Source organism: Cydia amplana, chromosome 20 (assembly GCF_948474715.1).
Source record: "Cydia amplana chromosome 20, ilCydAmpl1.1, whole genome shotgun sequence".
Taxonomy (NCBI): domain Eukaryota; kingdom Metazoa; phylum Arthropoda; class Insecta; order Lepidoptera; family Tortricidae; genus Cydia; species Cydia amplana.
In genome coordinates, this window is record NC_086088.1 from 7,278,345 (window position 1) to 7,301,662 (window position 23,318).

General features: G+C 33.8%; 2 protein-coding genes across 2 annotated transcripts in view; both read left to right on the plus strand.

Annotated features, from left to right (window-relative positions):
- LOC134657499 (uncharacterized) overlaps positions 1-23,318 on the plus strand; it is a 486,313-nt gene that overhangs the window by 266,055 nt on the left and 196,940 nt on the right. The window lies entirely within an intron of this gene.
- On the plus strand, positions 530-22,384 carry LOC134657494 (muscle segmentation homeobox-like). The gene is made up of 3 exons (XM_063513067.1): positions 530-1,604; positions 21,214-21,398; positions 22,095-22,384. The coding sequence occupies exons 1-3, from the start codon at positions 1,037-1,039 to the stop codon at positions 22,350-22,352; spliced, it is 1,011 nt and encodes a 336-aa protein (XP_063369137.1). The 5' UTR covers positions 530-1,036; the 3' UTR covers positions 22,353-22,384.

Genomic DNA, 23,318 nt, shown 5'->3' on the forward strand with positions numbered 1-23,318 from the left:
GTTTAAAAGTCAATTCAACCAGCAAACATAAGAAAACAACTCAAAATTAGCATTTGATTACCTATTTTGCCTCACATGTGAATAAAATGCAACTTTGCTATCAGTTTTTGAATAATCAAGAGAGCCTTTACCAGTTGGTGTGGTAAAAATATTTATATTTCTCATTTACGATGAGAATAAACATATTGGACCCTAGGACCCAATAACAACAGTAATTATTGTTCAAAATAAACTAAGGGTTCTTATAATATCAATTTATTTTGCAACCGTATGATCTTTGAATTAAAAATTAAATCCACCAGTCGGTAGGTAGTGCCTTTCTTAATAAAGTATCCAATAGTTACATGCTTACTGTAAAACAGGAAATTTATTAAAAAAAGAAAACTGTTTAAGCGACTGCGGAATTTCAACCGTGTCGATTAAATCTCGCAAAAATGCATAACATTAATTTTGGCGTAATCAAAACACCGATAAAATATAATCATAATCACAAAAAGCTCCCAATTATCGAAAGGATTCAAACAAATAAATCATATCGCAAATATTGTCAGCGGTACACAGTAAATCACCAGCCTAATTTGAAACGGATCCGTGCGCTGCGTCAAAATTCATCTCTCGCGGCACTAATCTCATAAAGGGTTCCAGCACCGCTCAATAGGAATTAACAAGCGGCATTCACGACTCCTCATTATATTTTTATACTTTATACCTTTAGTGGCAGACATAAAGTGCGCGATCAAAACGCGCGAACCCCTACAAAAGGTAATTATGTTTTGATTCCTACAAAAAATCGAGTATCACAAAGGAGACTAACGAGATAAGAGCGTGCTAAATCGCTCCCCCTGCGGCCCGCGCGCGGATCAATTCTCGGCCGAACGGTCGATTGGCTGAGCGGGACGACTCCACGGGGGGCGGAGCCCTGCCCGGCCCGCCTCGAGGGCCTCCGCCGCTCCGGCCGCCAGTCCACCTCCGAGCGCCCGCATGCGTACACGGCACGATCCCCCAGTGAACTGTGCTAAATGGAACTGAACGTTCAATGTTAAAGAAACAAAGCTACGAAGAGAAAGAAGTGAATATGGCGATAGAGAGTGTTTCGAGGTACCCCAGAAGCCCGGCGGAGGCTACGGAGCCGCCGAAGCCTTCGAGGATAAGCTTCAGCGTGGCTTCCATACTCGCGGACACTAAAGCTAACGAAGAGACTGCTGAAGTTCTGAGGCATCATAGGAGTATTCCGGAATCTCCTTTGAGACAATCGCCGTCGGCTCAGCCCGAGCTGCCGGGTGGGAACTCGTTGTCTCCGCGGCCTTCTTCGCAAACGCCTCCTTTGAATTTGAATGCCTCAGCGACGGTGACATCTTCGGATGACGAATACGACGACGGTTCGATAGTTGACGTCGAAGATTTGAATTTGCGGAACGGTCAGAGCGAGGATGAGGAGCGGTCGAAGGAGGAGAGATTAGGGCCGGTGCGGCCGACGCCGTTCAGCGCGCTGGCGGCGGCGGCGGCGGCCTACCACGGGCTGAGCGGCTGGCCCGGCGCGCCCTCCGTGGTGCCTTCCTTTGGACCTCTGTTCCCTCCACACTTCAACGTTGGACACATAACAGGCCAGTTCCTAATTACAAATCTATTAGATTAAATTTTTAGTTCGTTTTAGTTTTGGTTTTCTCAGCTCACATTTTCTAAGTGAAAACTGCAATGCTAACAAATTATAGGCATATTCAAATTAGCTACTTTGGAAATATAATCGCACAGTTTGTAGTTATCCATAGTACCTATCCATAGTTCTTTAGCGGTCATTAATGATCACAGCAAACCGTAAAAAGACGATATTATGATCACAGCAATTGAACCATGCGGAATTCACGATTTTTATTCTGAAGAATCTGAAGCTATGACAGTGTATAGATACACAAATAATTTTAGTTTTGTATTCTCTTTTTTCATTCTTTTTATCTGGAGCTTTCTAAGTGATAGTTAAAACTTTTGTCTAAATCACTATTCCTGTTTTAGAAAAGCTAAACGCACACATATTATTTCTGTTCAATACCTATGTAGTTCCTACCTGTTTTTAATTTACATCGTTTTTAAGTTGATGTTTTGCAATTACCTAAATTGGAAAACGTTTTATTTGATCTCGCGATTCCTAAAAAGTACTTAAGACCAACTTAAAGATATTTCTGCTAAGTTTTTTTCTTATCTGACATTTTCTAAGCTACAACAGTTGAAGTCGCCTCGCCAAAATCACGATTTCATTTCTAATTAGCTTTCGGTTTCTCGAGTTTCTCTTAGGTAATTGTTCTGTTGGTTTTTGCGTCTGTCAGTGATCATTAATTTACTGCGCGCCGCCTCTGCGCAGGTCATCAATCATCTGTCGAGTTTCTTGTATCGGTGTTTGTTTTAATGGTTCCTATTTGAATTATGTCTTTTGGAATACGTTGCGAATCTTGTTTCCGGGGTTATTTTGCTGTAACGATTAGTAGGCATTATTTTGGTTACTTTTGATTACGTTTTTTTTATAATTTTAGGTTACTGATGCATGATTAGCTATTTTGTCCATAAGCCTTGTTTATTATGATTAATTATGTAGCGTTTTCAATTTCACGTTTTCAATTACCTATTTAATTAAATAATTTCTTCCTTATTTTGGCCAAAAAGCTGGTATTTCCGACAAGTGTTATTTCCTCAACCTATGGCCTTTCCATTTTTGTTTATTATACATTTTACCGTAATTGGGCAATTACAGTAACGTTACTCACATTTACTTAACCGCAAACAAAACCTTACATATTTGTATACTCAGCTAATCAATATTAATATTTTATTACCTTGTACCTATTGGGTACAAGCTATTGGCTATTGGGTGCCTAGTGGTCTCTAAGTACCTATGCTATTTATTTATAAAAATGGATCCAAGTTCATTTGTACGCGTTCCACCATAATACCTACTATAATTAATAACCGCTTGTATGAGAACAATAATTTGTAATTAGTTGAATGATCCGTTAATTATTTTGTTTTAATAAGGTGTAGGTACATATTACTTTGGTTAGATTAGGCGGGTATGTTATTCGTTATATTTATTATTAATTACAGTTATTATACCTACCTAATTACAATTGTTATCCTTATCCTTATCACCTGCTATTCGATACGTAAATAAACACTGTGTGGAACTATACGCGTATATAATTTTACATCAATATTTATTTTATTAAGAAACATTAGGATGCGAATACATGCAAAAATAATAATTTTAAGCTGAGACAAGAATACCTAATGTATTGAATACCCTATCAATCAAATTTTCTTCACCTACGAGTACCTATACCTGTCAAAGATATATGTACAAGAAACAACACCACATAATAAATTAACATTGATTTATTATTGACGTCACTGTAAAATCAATTAGCAACTGCATTGTTTAACAAATCCATGAAGACTTAGTGTCACATTCAAAACGGCAGGATACCTAAATAATAAAAGTATGTAATTGAACGCGATAAAGTCCTGCCTTAAAAAGTTTAAATAATGAGTGAAGATCACACGAATCAATAATATAAATTCATGAATGCTAGTACCTACTAGTTAATAAAACATCATCATTCAGATTTGAAGACATGAAATGACGAATGTAACAAAACAATTGACATAAAATGTCAATCATTTGAATACATCGGATTTGAAAGCATCAAATGCCTCAAAGTTAGACAAGCCCAAACAAATCCGCGAAAGCCTTACAAACTGGTTGCCGATTGTCGAAGCCGACTTGAGCCGTGCATAAACAACGGGTCGCGAAAACAATATCCCATTCAAGATGGCGGCCCAACATGGCCGCCGGCGCATAATTGGCCGAAAACGGGAAACTTGGCAAGACTGGGAGAAAAGTTTTGGGTAAACATTAAAATCTTTGGATCCGATAATAAAATAAATATATGCATAGGTATGCCTGGAGTTAGATGTCTAGGTTACTCAAATAGATCACCTGAGAAAGCGACTTCACCATTCCAAATTGTAACCAAACCCGTAGAATGATGGTCCCTATAAGAAATCCTTTAAATTATAAAAAAGTTCTTTAAATTATTTAAAACAATCATGTGGATGGTATGAGATTGGAGAAATATTTTATGAGCAAAGGTTAATTGTGTTCAGAGCAAAGGTTAAATAAGTAATCGAATTCGAATAAGAAACTAACCTAAATGTCAGTATGTACTACCTACATAGTTTGCGTTTGAAAATTACAGGAGGTTCCAAATAAGATTTAAATGTTGTTGCCATTGTTGAGGTTAAATCAATTAGAATAATAGTAAATTCAAAATAGTTTTAATAATTAAGCTATTTACGTGATTCATGTTAATATACTTAATTATTAAATTTTCCTTGTATTCAATAATTCTCTCTACTAATGTATTGCAGTCACGTTTATTAAATTATAGTCTTTAGAGGTAATTTATTATTTTCCCGAAAATTACATTCATTAGGTACCTATAAAATTACTGCACACATTGCTGGACTCAAGTGTAATTTATTTTTCTGTCTGTGTGTATATAATTTCTCTCTGCTGTCTTGCATTGTTATTGTTATTTATTTATTTATTATTCGGAGAACCAACAGCTATCAATTGTACAATAGTTATATATGTAAATAACAGAAAGCCAATTATAGGTTCCCACCAATAGCAACAGGTTAACAAACAAATGGTGGTTAGCACTAAATTTTTTACAACGTGTTACCACTAATAATCTAAATATGAATACTTATTAACACCTCTGGAGTTGCAGGCGTCCATAGGCTACGGTGACTGCTTACCATCAGGCGGCCCGTGTGCTTGTTTGCCACCTATGTGGTATTAAAAAAAAAAAATATTACTATACAATACAAAACAATACTCTTTATATAGGTACCTACGGAACTAGGAAAACAAAACTTATTAATAATATTCATTTATCGATACAGTAATATGCTACCGCATATACGACTCGCTCACTTAATTAATCTGTCTGTTACCTCATCATTATCCTTTTATTTTTCTTTGTTTTTCATCTTTTTGTCCTGTGTATGTGCGCTTTATCGAATAAATGACTTTCTATTCTAAAATAAGTAACAAACAACAGGATATTAGGGTATTGAAAAAAATAAAAAGTTCTATCTATAGGTACTCTACTTAATATGACGAATTGTTTGAAAATGCCCGACAACTCTACTTAATTTAATTAACTAATAAAATCGTCCATCTACCTAATCGTATCGTCGATTATCTATAACCACACACAAAATAAATAGAAATACATTTTTTTTTTCATTTTGTAAACTAAAATAATGAACGGTTGACGGCACCTGTGTGTATTTTAACCCAATACACATACACAAATACAACGAAATATAAATATGTATGTTGATTTAAACTAATACGATTTGCGACCTTAAATTGTGTATATTAATTCCACCAAATGATATCAATACGAAACTAGGCGAACTGCAGTAAGTAATAAAATGTAAAAAGTAAATTAGCATATTGCCTAGATTGTCAACAGTAGCGTGGCGCATTTGCGTGCGAAGTCGCCATTAGGCCGCACGGTACCCGATTAGCTGCCAGTACATGGTTATTCAATTACAACACTAATCGTTATTCGCTATTTGTGGTTATGGGACTTTGCCATTGGGCTGTCGAAAATTAGTTGAATTTGGAAGTTTCAGATGTTTTAGCGATTTTATTACTATTACGTCATTTTTTTAATTGCGTAGTTCTGCGAAATGTGGTTAAGATGTTTTTTCTTTTAAAAAGGGTTAGGTATAGGCTTTCCTCTAGGTTAGTCAACTAGGTACAACATTAATTGTTATTCTCTATTAAAAATCATTCATCATTCATCAATCATCTGCAATTTGTTCAAGCCTTTTATTAGTCATATTTCTGGCCAATTTTTATGTTTTAGGGATTTGTGGTAGTTTTTGATACAAATATACGACATTTATTTCGGCTTAACCTATCTTCTCGAATTTTTGATAAATACTTAAGCATTTATTATAAAGTAGAAATATAAGTGAAATAAGTACATGAGCGTAATTGCTATAGTTCCTAGAAACGCATTGATATCGCTATAAAAATCGTTCGTGCCAAATAGCCATTGTCGATATTTGCCGATTACGCAGTTGCTCGCTACATTACCTTTTCAATTCTCCACTCATTCGTTTTGCAAATTACGTTGAGGTTATCAAAGCCACAATATCTCATTATATTTTTATTCAAACTTAGTATTTCTACATACATGCTACGCTTCATTATAATAAAATAATTCTTGCGTACCTATGTTTTCGATCGTGGGCGTACATTTGATCTCATCTTTCTCTATAATTTCTTCTTCTAAGATTTTCCAGTCCCAAATATTTCTAGTTGGTCATCTGTCATCATTAACTTCTATCCTTCTCTCTTTAATAATCATTATTGAGATTTCTGCATGAATTGAATACAGGCTGAATTCCTTGCCATTTCGTAATGCTCTGCTTACAAAGGACGATAGGTTAACAGTTAATCTCATTTCAATCACGTATCGCAAACACCCTGCGAAACCAAACCACAGCCTTCACAATGCTACTATTGTATATCCTTAGGCCATTCAAGCCAGTCAGACCCAAGCAAATGAATTTAAAAACTTATTACAATGGTAGTAGAGCACAAACTGCAATACAGTAGTTCTGCAGTTACGTCACTATTCCTTTTCTGATATGGACACGATAGACCTTAACAATTGACTAAAGCTAAACTCAATTTTAAACTGACCCTAGTTGCAATAGAGTCGAAATTGCAATCAAGAATACCTTGCAGTTAGGACTGTTGGATTTTAAAGGTGGTTAAGGTATAGGTGCGTTAATACGACCATTATCCGTACTTTCCTATTTGTTTACGATCCGGCATAATGGTCTATTACGATTGTTGAATTACTAAACATAAAGTCACATCGCGTGAACATGGATTGATTAACAAAATAATTACTTAGTTATTGAGTTGTTAGATCTATAAATTCTATTGTATTATTATGATCAATATCTTTACTGATAGTGATATTCGTGATGCTTTCCTCTTCCATTATAAATATCAAAGTATAAACGAATATTAATTCATTTTGAACATTACATTCATTTTCATTTTACATCAAATTTCCTATTATAATGTTGTTACGAGTTAGATATGCTTGAACATCATTAACAATAGGTAATCGCTCTTTGTTACCCTTTTAAACACACTAATTTCTCACGTTATACCACTTCAAATTTTATTTTTTATTTTACTTGCTAGCAGATGCTTTTCTTAGAACTATAAAAATAAGTTCTCATAGGCAACTGCGAGTACGAGTGATACACATTCAATGGTTTAACCTTTAATTGCATTAGCAACCGACGCTTTAGCCGCTGCCATTGGAGTAGTATTACTTTTTATACGCGTAACGTGTAAGTAATGATAGTTTTCACCCTTATTAATTGATTAAGTATTTTTCAGGCAAATATTTTGATATTTATCACCTGTAGTAATACATAACTAGCCTTAGCTTATACTTCAATAACAATAAACATTATAAACAATTTAATTTCACACTTATTGAACCCATACATATACGGATATTATTGCACTATGTTGATTAGGAAAGATATCGCTTTACGATCCTTATCGGGCCTATACGACCTGAGCTCAATAATGGTCGTTTAACTTACATGATAATTGAAATTTCGATTTTACGACGTTATTAAAAAACAATAGGAAATTGCCGCATAACCAATCGATGTTTTTATTAACCAATCAACTCATAGGAAATATGCTTGAAGAACTATAACAAATGGTAAAACGTGAGGCTTTGAAAACATATTAAATCAAGTAAGTAATGTAATACGTATAAAGAGCTGATATGATAACATCTACAGAGCAAATAAAACAACAGTTAGCACTTAAAATAATTAACAAGTCTAAATGATCTTGACCTTGTTTGAACATATATGTCAAACACTTGTTAAACACATTAAATAAGAATGGAAAGTTTATTGAGTTTTATTTTAAAGTGCTGTGGTCCATTTTAATATTCACAATTTGTAGGTTTAGTATGTTATAGCAATTGGATAGCATTATGCATTCTAACGCGATCCATAAGTAATGCAAATTTAAAGATAAATACGTCCATATTTGTCTATCAGAATAACTGAAAAGGCTTATCAGCCAAGTCGAGTCGTTAGCGCGCTGTAACCGGAGCTCCCTATTATTAAGCTCGCGAAAACTCAAATGCCTACTTTGCTACACTTAATTTAAGTTATATTTTCCTTTGTATGGTATTCAAAGGTCTTTTTTCGCCCGATACTCGCACGATTGCCTCTCCTAATTGGCTGGCCATGTGTTTTAATTCATTTTGCCATAGTTTAACAAGTATTTTATCGACGCGTGGCTCCGCCTGGCGGTGTAACGAAGCGGCTAATCGATTCGTATGCGTGTGAGTCGACCGAGCTCGATCGCGAATAAATTGTTCAATTATTCAATTTTTGAATTATTTTCCTTTAATGGTCAAGCTTTTTAGAGCAGATGCTCAGGAATTGTGACCTTTCATTTAATGTGATCAATTTCCAATGTAGAAGATATGCTGTGTTTGACTTACTGAAACTACAAACAAAACCGCATTATGGGAGGTCTTGAAGATAACCATTCAAATATCAATCTTGATACCAACTATATATGATTTATTTTCATCCGTTCGAGCTGTAAAGAAGATAATTCCAGTAGCGTCGACTTACCAGCTAGCGCCACCTCTCGAATGTTGACAGAACTAATAAATCTTCAGATAACATCAGAGACGAAGATTATACGGCACTGTGTTCCCATCACACAAGCCGTGCTTCCTGCTTTAGCAAATTAGTAAAACACTGCAACACATTTGCAAAATCAACCCTGTCTAGTAAACAATACGTGTTATTATTATTTGTTTGTTGAATAAGATAAAAGTGGTCTGAAAACACTGAATATATTTTTAGTAGTTCGCAGAACTGTATGCTATAGTTAAACGGGTCGACACAGAACTAAGCATTAACGTTTAAGAGGCAGTTAAACTTAAACTGCGGTTACGGTTCAAGTTAATATATTGTCAAAGGATTAGTTAAATAGAGCTTGTAATATTATTTTAAATTACAGCCTGCTCAATACCATTAAAAAACCACCACCTCATCCATCCACTTCATTAAAATAGAAACAATAAAAGCAAGGACGACAGACGAAGCTTGTAATTTGCGTCTAGTAGATAAGTCTATCAACTTTATTAGGTAGTAAACATCCCGAATAAAATAAAATTTAAAAATACAGTATTGGAACTGTTGGACTTCTATTTCTTATTCAATTTACCTAACCTAGAAATAATAGAAGCATATAAATACTTAAGAAAATGAATAATTACATAGCAAATGCGTTTATCCTTCAGTTAAGAAACACAAGCACGATATGGTCGGTTTGCATATACAATAGTAAAAAGTATATTTTAATTCGAAGCGTCAGTATTGTGCCACTAAAGTAAGTGATTTAGGTAATTGATTAAATATTACAAGGTCACAAATGTCCTCTAAAGTATACGAACTTCAAATGTGACCCCAAGCCATTGACCAATTAGAATCGGCCATTAAACCAAGCTCCTTTTCGGCAAACGTCGCATTCTTTCACGAAAACAAGCTGGCTTAATTGGTCAATTTGCACAGACCAAAACACGATCGGTAGCTTTTGAAAATCGAATACGCATTAAACACACACCTGTAAACTACGGGTCCAATAACTGAGCCTAGAGGTACACCGGGCCTGTTTGTAAATTAGACAATGTGACTACAGTAGCAGACAGCTCTGTCCAAAAATGTAAGCAAATTAGTTGTTTAAAGCGTAGTCTTATGCCTCATTCATACCTTGTATTTCATCCCTTTAAGATGTTTAGTTTTTTGTAAAAATGGGCCGCATACCCAATACAATTGATTAGTTTTCCTTTTCTTTTATCTATTGTCTTCTGACATAAGTATAGGTAAACATCATTGTTCATATTCCATCTCGAGATAATTATTTTTAGATCCTAATAATTTTCATCACTGTTACAAAAGGTTCTTAAAGTGTTAAAAAGATAAAATGTGTTAATATTTAAACATCATTTTATCATACAAATACAAAAACCATAGGTCACTTCAAAGTCGTAGATGACAAAACCGGTACCAGGCAATAAGAAACGAATCATTTTAAAATTACAACCGTCGTACGTAACGACTTTAGAATGGAATTAATCAATTAGCGGAATAGGGTTGTCAACAGCGTTACTAATGGCTATTATTAGATGATTAACACAATTGCGGTTAAGGAAAAAACAGCCGATAAGTATTATTAGTTTAATAAGTACCTAACTGAATGAATGCATTAAGAGCAATTACAGTTCAGAAATGAGGTAAGAGTAAATATTTAGCGCGACGATAACTCAAAATAATAAACTGAAGTGAAATATTTAGACATTCTGTTAATTATTCAAGAACAAATAATAATAGTATGTAGTAGAAGAAAAATATAAATAGTACAGCTACATTAGAATGAGACATAGCTACATCACATAGTAGATTTAAATTCTGTACGAGATATTTAAAAAAAATACTCAATTTGCCAAATTATGAGGATTCCTAAAAACGAAGCTGTAACTTTAATTTGCCGATTCCATCTCAAAAATGTGGAGCCGTTAGTACTTATTTTATCAAATTAGTCGTCGTCTCGGAATCGAGTTTTTACGAATTTTAATATTATCGAGTCATCTGCTGCGATAAAGTGGCATCTTTACGAGCCGGGTTAGCGGCCATTAAACGAAAGCTTGCTACTGTTTTAATGTTGAAGATCGTGTGATACCGCAAAGTATAAAATGTATAATTTTAAACTAATATAAGCGAGTAATTTTTACGTATTATGGAAAATGTTTTTATATCATTGTTGGTTGATCTTTAGCTTTAGGATATTTTAATCCGAATTAACCCTTTTAAGAAAACGTGAGCTCATTAATTTTTACGATTTGTAATAAAACTTTACAACTCAAGTCTTGAAGTGATTTAAAGTGAACCTTTTGTACAAAATTAGGAGCGATTAGCGATTTCCCCGAATTATTACAATAAATTACAGAAAAAGCATTTAAATATCGAACTGTGTTATTTTATTTATATCCACCTGAGCTAATTAAAATAATCAAGCAAAGCGAATTAAATAATTTGTCATTTAACCGCTCACGACATTAGTCGACACGAAATCGAAATGCCTTATGTCAATTGAGATTCTAATCTTCTTAATATCTATTGGTAAATGCATTGTTCGGACATAAATTATGACATTCTGCCTTCTTGGAACTATGGAACATTTAAATATTAAGAAATCGGGAACAATAAATTTGCAAAATAGCTTTGTGGTGCCGATGTAGATAAATCAAACGCGAACAACACTGTTTTAGACGGTTTTGCAATTGGTTTTAAGGCTAAGTATTTGTTAATAGAGAAACAAGAACTTTAAGCAAATCATGCCCTTGTATGTTATGTTGGGTGAATCTGAACTTTAAGTATACATATATACTTAATGGTCATACAACAAAGGGAACATTGGAAAAAAAAAGGAAACTTGTTGTTCAGCAGCATGGCTCATAAACAAGCTGGTAAAATATACTCTTTGGTTCCAAACTTATTTTATAAGTTTTAATCTAGGGGTGTTTTTGTGGCTTTTGGAAAAGCTTACGATACCTAAAAATCTTGAGAGTCCATTCCATTTTTATCCACATTTAGCAATCTAAGACGTACCACAGGCTAACTAATTCATTCATCTCCGGTAATAAATAACGCAGCACCTAAGCACGGGCCGACGGTTCGGCGTACTCTGTGTCTCGACGAGGTGGGCCGGCGTCCCGCTGGGCTGTCTGCTAGGCCCTAACATGTTCATTTATTAATATCGAGTGATAGCTACGGTAGAGGCGGCAAAATAAATGTTTGAGAGTATTATGTGACACTATCAATAGTATCAATGTGAATGTGCTGTATTAATGAATTCAGCTAAAAAGTCGTTACATATTTTAAGTAACTTGAGTGTGTATGTTTCGAATAATTCGTATTATTGCGGCATTTATCGTAAAATATTGTGCATTTATAATGCAAAATGTTCTACAGTGCTTAAGTGATATGCAAAAATATACAAGGTAGCTTACTTACTTAGGTGTTAAATAAATAATAAAGTGCGTTGGCAAAATGTCTAGTATTACATTTGACTTGTAATTTATCAAACATTTCTGTACTCAAAGTAAAATAAATTGCGAGTCAAAACAAGTTAAAAGGTTAAACATCATACAACTTATTCAACATTATGACATTTAGTCATTATTAACCATTTCGCAATGACAAATCACACGTTCAATGAGCTTTGTGGGCAACTACATATTTATCTTTCGTGGTTAATGATCGTAGATTCTTGAAACTTTTTTACGATTACTAGGTAACTAATTATGTCCTAGTTAAAGTAAAGTGTCTATGTATTATTCTAGATAACGTATTATTTTTAAATAATGACCTACGTCGTTAAATTTTCGCAAGCCATAACATAATTAACCAAAGTGCAATGATTATAATTAGTGCAAATAAAATATACGCGCTAATAATGTCTAACAACTCCTAAGGCTGCGCGCACACGAGCGCGTGGGCGTTACAAGCGTACGTAGCATCAAGCGGGCCGCTAAGTGGCGTATTACCGACCCGATTTACCATTTCCACCTTAAATACTCAATTAAGTCCAGCACTGAGTAATTTACTGCGATTTCGTCTAGAATTTATTAGGCAACGTTTCAAAATGATATGTGAATTTAAAATTTTAGTTGAATGTTAAATATCGCCCACGCTAACGTTTAACCTAATTATGTTTCCAATGTTTCTCAACTCTTAAAAATATTATAACACATTTGTAAATTGCAAAGCTGTCAATAAAGTCTTAATTATGTCATCAGGGCATTAATTACAATTAATGAACGCTATTGTGCACAACGCTTTATTAATTAACTCGCAAAACTCGTATTTATTAAATTCAATAATCGTTTTTATTCCCTTATTAATTGGTCGTTATGATAATTAAGTTGTTATGGTGGTGTTATTAATTTTCATTCCCACTAATCATATTTTATAATAATAACATTTTTGTTTACTCCCTGCGAATTTATCAGTTCTAAAATTTAACTTTGTAATATATTATTTACACAATTTGTTTAGCTACGTAGTTTGTTTTAAGTAATTTGACGTAATTGACCTTTTTGAGATATTACATAACCTATTACTTAGATATTCGTTGTGATGTTTGCTTCAATTACTTAGACTTTATGTTTAAACTCGGTAATTTATATAAATAAGTACGACATACAACATTTGACACTATATTGTAGTAAAAGATAATCTTATGCCTTTATTACATTTTTTTAAATATCTTTAACATCGTTCTGCATAACATTGGATTGCATAACAATGTAAACTTATGTTCTAATCCGGAAACAATCATTTAGTAAATCATTAATTAAAGAACATCTTAGAACCGTAATTGTCTGCCAACACACACATTGCATACCCGAAGTACCGTCAGTAAGTCACACACATGGCATACCCGAAGTACCGTCAGCAAGTCACGCTCCTAATTATAGAAGCATTCCCAATCAATTACTGCTTGAACGGAGAACAAGACGAGCGTCAGCAAAAACGACAATCGTTAATGAAATACGGTTCGCAGAAGCGATTGGTTGCAAGTGCAACGAATGTCAGATATGCGTTTGACGAAAAGGTTCGAAGTTGGTTACATTGTTAGGTTTATTTTGATTTATTGGATGTAATCTTGCTAACATAGTATGGATAGGTACATAAATAATTATTACTGGAGTGATAGAAGTCTACGTTTAAATGTCTTAGAATATATATAATTTGAACCATTTCCAAAAAATCCGCTTTCGGTTTATAATCGCTCTAGTAGTAGCGAAAACAAATGCCAATTGCCTAGGCTAGGATTGATTAAAAATTTTAGGGTTTAGTGTTTGTCTAAGATATTTTTATAATAATTAATAAACAATCAGCTACAATCATAATACATATTACATTTGCAGTTAGAATGTCCAAAATATTTATAAATAAAAGAGTCTTTATATAAAAAATAAATAAAATATAAAATAAAAAGCATTTATTTCAGACATAAAGTCCATCGGGGTTAGTATAATTATTACTAAACTTAAAGTTAGGGTTAATATTATATAAAACTAAAAAATAAACAATAAAATAACAAAATAAAACAAAATTAACTTAACCTATGACCCGGTAACAAAAGCCAGTGCCTCATATAGAGTCTGAAAAATAATTTGACTAATCTTCTTTCCTGTCATTAAATTTTACAAAACACTTACAATTCCCTCATTTTAATTTCAATTAAGTAAGTCTTGTTTATTAGAACTGTTAGCGAATATGTATACACTAATAATAGATAATATTTATAATCTTTTGTTGACATATAACACTTAAAACCTATATTTATAGCTAGGTTCTTCAGTTTTATCTGTCGCCTATTAATACGCTAAAAGTCAAAGTACTAATATTCCATTAAACATGTCATTTATTCCCTAGCTGGAAATAAACAACTTAGTCGCTGCTCGAAATAGATTCTGGGGCCATAGAATCTGCTGTTATAGTTACAGTTAAATATTAACTCCAGTTAGTTCAGGGAAAAAGGATTGCAGGAATTGACAAGTAAATTCTTATAAAGGAATTTGAGTATTTGTGATAATACCCAATGCGCCACCCAGTGTGCGTGGTGATTGAAAATTTTGAACGCTTTTGTGCAGAGTACTGTAAAATATAGCTTATAATTTAGATAAAGAATAATAATTTTAATAAATACAAGAGAAAAGTTTTAAGACAGAACCTCGAATTATGTATTACTAATCCCGTATCCCGTATCGTATCGTATTAATTAGGTAATCGTTGTGTTAACTATCAACTAGAAAACAAATTCACAAATATAATAAAGAAGAGATAAAACAGCTTTACAAAAAATAATGATTCTAGATAAACTATTAAAGAAACTAGTCAGATCTAATCATTCTAAAAAGCAGGAAATCTATTCACGCTTCCTGTGTCTTTTGTCGCTCATCCTATGGCCTCACACGTGCACAAAAGAAGCATATGTTAGTTTGGAATCCACGTGCCTTACGTCCTTCTAATGTACAGCTAAAGCAGATGAATGTCAGATCTCCTGATGAATGGATCCTACTGGTTTCATATACATCCCATTCGATGTAATAGTAGTGTCGTAATGTCAGAGAACCAGTTAAAATTGTGGTCTCTAATTAAAAAGAGTTGTCTTATATCTTTAGATCTTATAACTTGGTTCTTTATATCAAACGTTCGCTTAGAGCTTGTACGATAACTTTGATCGCTAGATAAATGCGTAGGCGCACATTTAATAGCTGAAAACGCTTTGTGCAACCTTATTTATGGCGACGAGGAATTTCGGATATTTTGTTTTGGTTTTTAAAGTGGTTAGAAGATCAAAAGTCGATTAACTAACGTGCTCTGGTAAATTTATTAACATATCCGGCATCCTGATTTTGGAGATAAATGTTTTCATGTTTGAAATATCTTTGATGATGTTGATGAAAATACAGAACAATTTATATAAAAAGTTCTTAGAAATAAAATCAATAAAATCATGTGAAGTTGTAGGATGATAAAGACGAGTTTGATATAAACATAAATATTTCTGCTAAATATCAACGATATACTTTATTGCATAATTCGAATTGTTTGTAAATCGACCTAGAATGTATCGTACTCGCATTTCTGCATAAACCACAATACATTACCATACCAACTCAAAATAATTGTAAAAAATTCCGAACCTCCCGGAATGTTCCCCGTTTGTACGGACAGCAAAAACGTCGGCCGTACAGCGAGTATTTAAAATATTGGAATGAATGACATACCACGCCTCGCACGATTAATGGGGTACCGTCCACAAAAAGCAAGCTGCCTCATTAATATATCAACTGTCTTTGAGAATATGGATTATTTTCGACAATTGAAAGTGATTCAGGGATTATAAATGGGTTAACCAGATGCGTAATTGTTTTGAGGTTTTAACATGTTATTAATCAAGAATACTTTGTTTGAAGTAGGCAGGAGGGGCCTAATGTTAGAATTAATATATAATTTTTCGTTTTAAATGTTTTTGTCTTCTTGATTTTCTTTGATAGTTCAATCTCTGTAGATTGCATTGCGAATAGAACCTGTAACATTTCAGCGCAATTCTATTCGGCAGGTAAAATGTAAGAAAAAAGAGCTCTTAAGTAAAATTTAGACATGTTAATTTTTTTTCGAATCCTCAACAACATGTTATTCATATTCCTATTATTCCTTCTGAGTACTACCGAGCGACCACGACCTAGGTAATTTTTTTTATTTATAAGTTTTTATTTTAAGTGTTTTTATTAAATAAATAAATAATTTATAATTAACCTAAATACATTCGGAACAGGTCTTAACCCACGCAATAATATGTCGTTTTAAATATTTTCACAAATACTTAAACAAGATCAAAACAGAACGGAAAGATTATACTAATCTCATTAGTTGATCGCCTAAGCCCCAAAAAGTACAAGATCAAGTCATAATAATGAAGGGATACAAAAGATCTCATATTTCTCTCGTCGCTCACAACACGCGTAACTCAACGGCACATCTGTAGCCGATATCTCTAGACAATTAACATCGGAACGAAAGCAGACAGTCCCATTTATGTATTTTTAAATGGGGTAATTTAACAGCAGACGAGAAGGAAGTGCGCACACTTGCAAATGACGCAAATTTTAAAGTTTGTTGAGAAACAAAATTCCAGTTACTGCAATTTTTATTAGCTTAAATTCAAGTGTTATCATTAGTTAAGTATTAGTAAGTACTAAAAATAATCTAGCTCGGCAAACTTATGCAATTACAGACGTAGTAGTTACGCAAGAAAAAATGCATTATGAATTATAAAACATCTTCACTTAGCTTAATCATAACCGTTGCTATTTTTAAAGTTTGTTGAAACAACTTAAGTAAAGTAGCAATTTAATATCCAAAGGTTCCTTTATCTAAATATCCTTTTTTACATCTTGTCAACCATTAAAAGCGTCTAAAAAAACGCATATCTCAAACGCGCGTTTGCGGCGGCGCTTGCCCTATTTCCGTCTCTCGCTCTCTTTGACGTCCGCTAAACACGACATTAATACCGTTTTTTTGGCCTGTCACATAATTTACCTTTTATTTTTTCTCCCATTAGCTATTAAGCGGGTGTATACCGTTTGACACTGGGATTAATACGTTGGCACAACAAGCGCCGCGGATATATTTCAAACGCCTTTAAGTATCTCTAACATCATCATTATCACAATTGGATATATTTTTTAATAATATGTTCAACACGTCTACATAAGTCACATGTAAGTTTACGTCTGTTTGTACTTTGTTTTAGTATAATTCGTCGAATTATAAATCTAATTCATGATTTATGATTTTGTGACTTATTGCAATCATCGTGGTATTTTTCAATTTCTTTTTTTACTGATATTTATCATAATTATTTCTCAGCTTTAGCTTTTTCTTTATATTTGGCACATTTTTAGTCAAAATATCATATTCTCTGTTTTGTACTCTACTAGGGCAACTAGATATCTCATAGAAATTTACTGTAAATGCGTAGTTAACAATAGCTACTTTCTGGACACGTGTTCTCTAATTTAATAGACATTGATAGTCAAATGTAGTAAATTGTTCATTAACTGCGTTTATAATTAATTCATTTTATTTGACACTGTAAGTTACAATATTCATAACATTATTTTAAGTACATTTGCTTTTAAAATACCGTTTGGTAAATTACTTTAATTTCTTAACGGCATACTTTTACTAACAGGTTTGGAATTCAATTTACCTATTGAGCGTTTAGACAATTACAGCAACATCATTATTTACTAATTTAAATGCAATTTATCACTTTCATTTGCCTCGTTTGTGGTTAATGATGATTTTGTGATGAATTTAAAATTACCAATTTCTTTATACATATGTCAGAGACACTTTGGAATGTTAGTTATGAATCATATTGTAGGTAATAAGTCAAAGGACGCTGGAAATAAAGTCATTATCAAAGATAGGTTTTGCTCACCAGAATCTTAAATATTAATATACAGTGTGGAGAGATAAGTCGGGCCCTGGAGGGAAACTACCTTAAATCCTTAAGCTGGCTCATTTTACTTAATGGAGACATTCCTTTATTTTTAAAAAGAAACAAAACTGCATTCTGCGTAGTTTCCCTCCAGGGCCCGACTTATCTTTCCACACTGTATAAGAACGTAATAAGAGCAAATAGTTGGACAATTGGAAGACTACACTGATCGATCAAATGGAAGAAAGAAAAATCAGTTCAAAGAACACTTGTACGAAGGCATTATAAAGATTGTCAAAACAAAGAATTGAAGAATATTAATAAAAAAAAAAAAATTATTTCGGACATAAATTCATAGTTGAATGCAATGAAGCAACGATGTGCCTTGAGATAGTTTTTAAATGATATTTGTGATTTCTGCTCGCCTCTCGACAAACTGGCATGTAGTTATATGAGTATTGTATTAAAACAATTTGTTTTCAATCAGGCCTCCAAGTAACTTAACTCTTTCGCATGTTTTTTCAATCTCCCGCAAAATTGCATTGGGTTGGTTATTGTAGCCATTCAATTTGCTGCCATAATCTTTCAGGCTAAATTTACCTTAATGTCGATAGTTAATAAAGTTCATTTCTAAAGAAATCTCTATGGAAAAAGAGTCTTATCGACAATTGGCAATAAGTAACATTTTGATTGTAACGGAAAATTTGTTAAATAAAACCGTAATTTGAATCGATTGCACTCAGCCACATGATTGGCTCCGATTCGAGGTTTACGCCCTATATAATACGACAGTAAATTATACTACACTGTACAAAACAATAAGAATACCACGCAAAAGTTGACGCGTCAGATGCCAACTCTAACAAACAACAAAATAAATTCTTGGCAAATATGACTTATTGCTCAAATCAGTAAGAAGAAAAGCAAGAGAATATAACACGATCCATGATATTCATGATTCACTCAAGATCCGTCATTTTGACAGTTTTTAAGTTCAAAAATTACCTTCTTTATTCAAGCTGATTCGCGAGTTTTTCTACAGGGGGAAAACCTAGCAAGATGTGCAATATGGGTAAAATTAATACGCCATTTCCGTTAAGTAGTTAAACTAAAACTTCTAAATCGTACACGTGTTCTTATCATCGCCATCTCACGTGGGCGTTATTTAACTTTTCTAACCAAATAAGGCAATAAAGTCGTCAATTTGCTTACAAATCCGCATATTTTGCGAGATATTATCAGTTTGGCCTTCTGCGACATCAGTTTTGTTGGATTTATTGAGACGGGTGAACATTCCGCGGGTAACTCTGGTCAGGAGTGAATTGTTTTAACTATAATATATCGACGTAATGTAGCATCTGCTTTGCGGTAGACAGATGCGGCATTAAGTGTTTTTCTTTTATTTTTATTAAAAACATTTATAATTCGATATTGCATTGCGTGGCGCTTTAATACTTTTAAGTACAGCAGGCTAGTTCGTTACTCTTTTATTTCTTACATATGCAGTGATACACGTTTTATTTTTGTACTTAGATAATATCAGAATATGTTCAATCATATTTTTGGCACAATTTTTGGACCACAAGGGAAATGGCCAAACTATAACCTATGTATGTAATCATCTTTGAATCGAATGTAAGTAATATTGGAAAAATCTATAAGCCATTCTGCAAGCAATAATCTTGACAAAGTTAAATTTATCGTGTTTATAATTAGACCCATGAGTCATTATTGTATTTTTGGATCACACTACAGCTCGAAACGTTTGTAATGAAACTCGCATCATTATTTACATAAATTCAATATGTCAATGATTGTACAGGATGTTTATTTACAAACTTAGTGCCTTTCGACGGATTGAGATGCGTGAATCATCCAGATTGCCCAATTACCTGTCAGTCAAGCAATTCTCTGCTTTATATCAATGTGATATGGTCAAAAATGTGTTATTTTTTTAGTTAATCGACCAACATTCTTGTCAAGTAAATATCTGCCTTATATTCATATTATAAGGTCGTTGAAATGTAACTAAGTATAAGCAACTTTTAATTCTAATGTGCGCGTGATTCAATCTTTGACAGTTTGCCATTTTGACAGCATCCATTGGCCACTTCAAGCTGTAACTGAAGTCAATGATTGATTTCCCAATTTTAGCACAATGGCGAATGGAAAAGTTATAACTGTTATAATGATGCCGGTATCAATATACTGATGCGAAGAGATGACATTATTAGGCATTTGTTAAATTTGAAATCGTGATAGATCAATATGAATCTTTTTGAATGATTAGGTACAATAATGTCAACACATTTCAAGTACATACATACTTCAAAAGATTAGTTTCACTTGAACCTGTAATGATATTAAAATCTATAGGTCATCTAGAGAAGATTGGTTATTAGCGCTTCTAGGTTTAAGTTTAGGTATTATTTTAAGAACATTTGAATAACATTGATATTCAAGCTTATTGACGCTGTCCCATTAATTACCATATTAATTCTAGTTCTGAATGATAAAATTAGGTAAACTTTTGAACTTTAAATGGCACTATTTTTAAATATCTTCAATACAATTTAAGTTCAACTAAAATTATTTACTTTGTCCTTAAGTTAAAGTTGTCATTTGTTTATAAAACTGAATCAAAAGATATTTTAAATAGTACAATTCTTCTAAGTCGATCCCACACTGAAGATCGTGAATCCGATTTTTTATATGAGAGATATAGGTATAGCAACACTCCACTTCTCCCTATTCGTTGCTTTGTAAAAAGCGCTATAGTGTGATTTTAAGTAGGTAAACAAGACTTATAGCGTTATTCATAAACGTTTGTCAACTCTTATAAATAAGCCGTGGATAATCGTTTATCCCTATCAGTAATTTTGACATTTGTGTTTGTTAGAAAGAGACACAATTTAAGAAGGTTTATGAATAAGGGAGTTATATTTTAGTATCGCATTATCTAACAGTCTTCTCTCTTGTTGCAGACGCCAACGGCGGCCCTCCGAAGCTGAAATGCAACCTTCGCAAGCACAAGCCGAACCGCAAGCCGAGGACACCCTTCACAGCGCAGCAACTCAGAGCGCTCGAGAGCAAATTCGTCGAGAAACAGTACCTTAGCATCGCTGAGCGCGCTGAGTTCTCGTCCAGCTTAGGGTTATCTGAAACTCAGGTAAATATCATTTGGAAACCTTCGCTTAGGTATAGCAGGGTTTGCAATCCGGATCCGAAATGTATGAAATTATCCGGATCTGAATCCGGATCCGCGGATCTTCCCATACATTTCGGATCCGTCGTGCAAACCCTACTTAGGTACTTACCGAAAATCAGCGCAAGATGCAAGTCAAACCGCAAGCCGGGAACACCGTTTTTCAGCGCAGTATATAACTTAGAGCGCTCGAGAGCAAATTCGTCGAGTAACAGTACCTTGCCCAGCTGAGCGATCCTCGTCCAGCTTAGGGTTATCCGAAACTCAGGTCAACTAACGAATTTAGACATCTTTATTAACTCTTCGAGAAACATTGCTTTAAAATGTATCTTAGGTGCGAACTAATTCTGAAAAAAAAATTGTTGCCATTTTTAAACAGTTTCTTGACCGATTGCGTCAAGGTTCGATACCGTCGAGGTAGTTCGTAAAGGCTACCAGACGGTCTAGCATGAGTTGCGTTCTCGTGTGCGACTCCATACATCAAGCGCGACTTCAAGTACCTATGGACTCGCGCGCGAGAACGCAACTTATGCTAAACCGCCAGATGTACCAAATATGATACCGTGGTCTCTTTTTCATTGGACCATCTTTTAATTTAAATAATTAGATTAGACTTAGACAACATGAAAGATTATTAACGAAAAATTTCTTCTCTTCCAGGTAAAAATCTGGTTTCAAAATCGCCGAGCGAAAGCGAAGCGAGTGCAGGAGGCGGAGATCGAGAAACTAAAAATGGCGCAGTTTTCTCGTCACCCCCACCACTTGTACCCCCACCCGCTGCAGCAGTACTTCCACCCACATCACCTGATGGGGGGCCGACCTTTGCCCCCGATGGGCATGCCGCCCCATTTAGGCATGGTTCAGAGCCCAGTGTCAGGGGGGTCGCCATCGCCTAGTACGCAAACTGGTCCGCAATAAGAATAGGATAAGAATGTGGGACTGACGAGTAAAAAGAAAATAAAAACCAGGCCCCGTAGCCAACATGCCAATCGCTAATGCTAAGTAGCGAACGAAACGCAACTGTCACTGTCACACTAACATGGAAGAGTGATAGAGAGACACAAAGCGATTCGATGGCGAAGCGATAGCGATGGTCACCTTGGCTAGGCCGCTAGTACAGATAGCACTGCAGTGTCTGATCAAATCGAATGGTATTTCATCTAATTCATCTTTGTTTTTGATTTCTTTATTAAATAATTATGTGAGATACATTATCTAAAATCTTGTCTTGGAAAAGGAAAGTCAAAATAGTTGAAGAAGAATAATTATAAATAGACGTCTGATGTGAATTGAATTTGAAATGTAAGGACTCGTTTTTTATCTGACAATAGTCGAGTGATTATGTAAATTATTCTGTAAATATATAGTTAAGCTAGATTTAAATATCACCATATTAAGGATTGTATTAATTTAATGTATTTACATTGTGTAGATTCTTTATTACCAAATATTTTAGTTTATTCGATTTATTATGTTTAACTCTTTCCAAGGATTTTTTTTCGATTCTTTTTAAATATGACGAAAAAAATATGCTATGGAAGTTCGAATACATCTGAAGAAATGTTGTAAAATATTTTTGTACATAAAGTTGAATGATAATTGTACATTATTATTTCTACTTCAGTAGTTAAATATATATCTATTTCTTTCACAATTAATGATTTCGTTTCATTTTATTTCCTTTATAAATTATGATGCTAATAGTCCCTGGTGCAGACTTAATTATACGGCAAATGATGATGATGGAATTTCCTTTTGCAGAGTTGCTCCTTTTGACTCACAGATTGATTTAGGAAGGGGAGCCAATCGAATTTTTGAACTTGATCAAATAGCAAAACTTTATTTTTTACAAATTTCGGGGGGGGGGGGGGTGCTTGAAGTCAA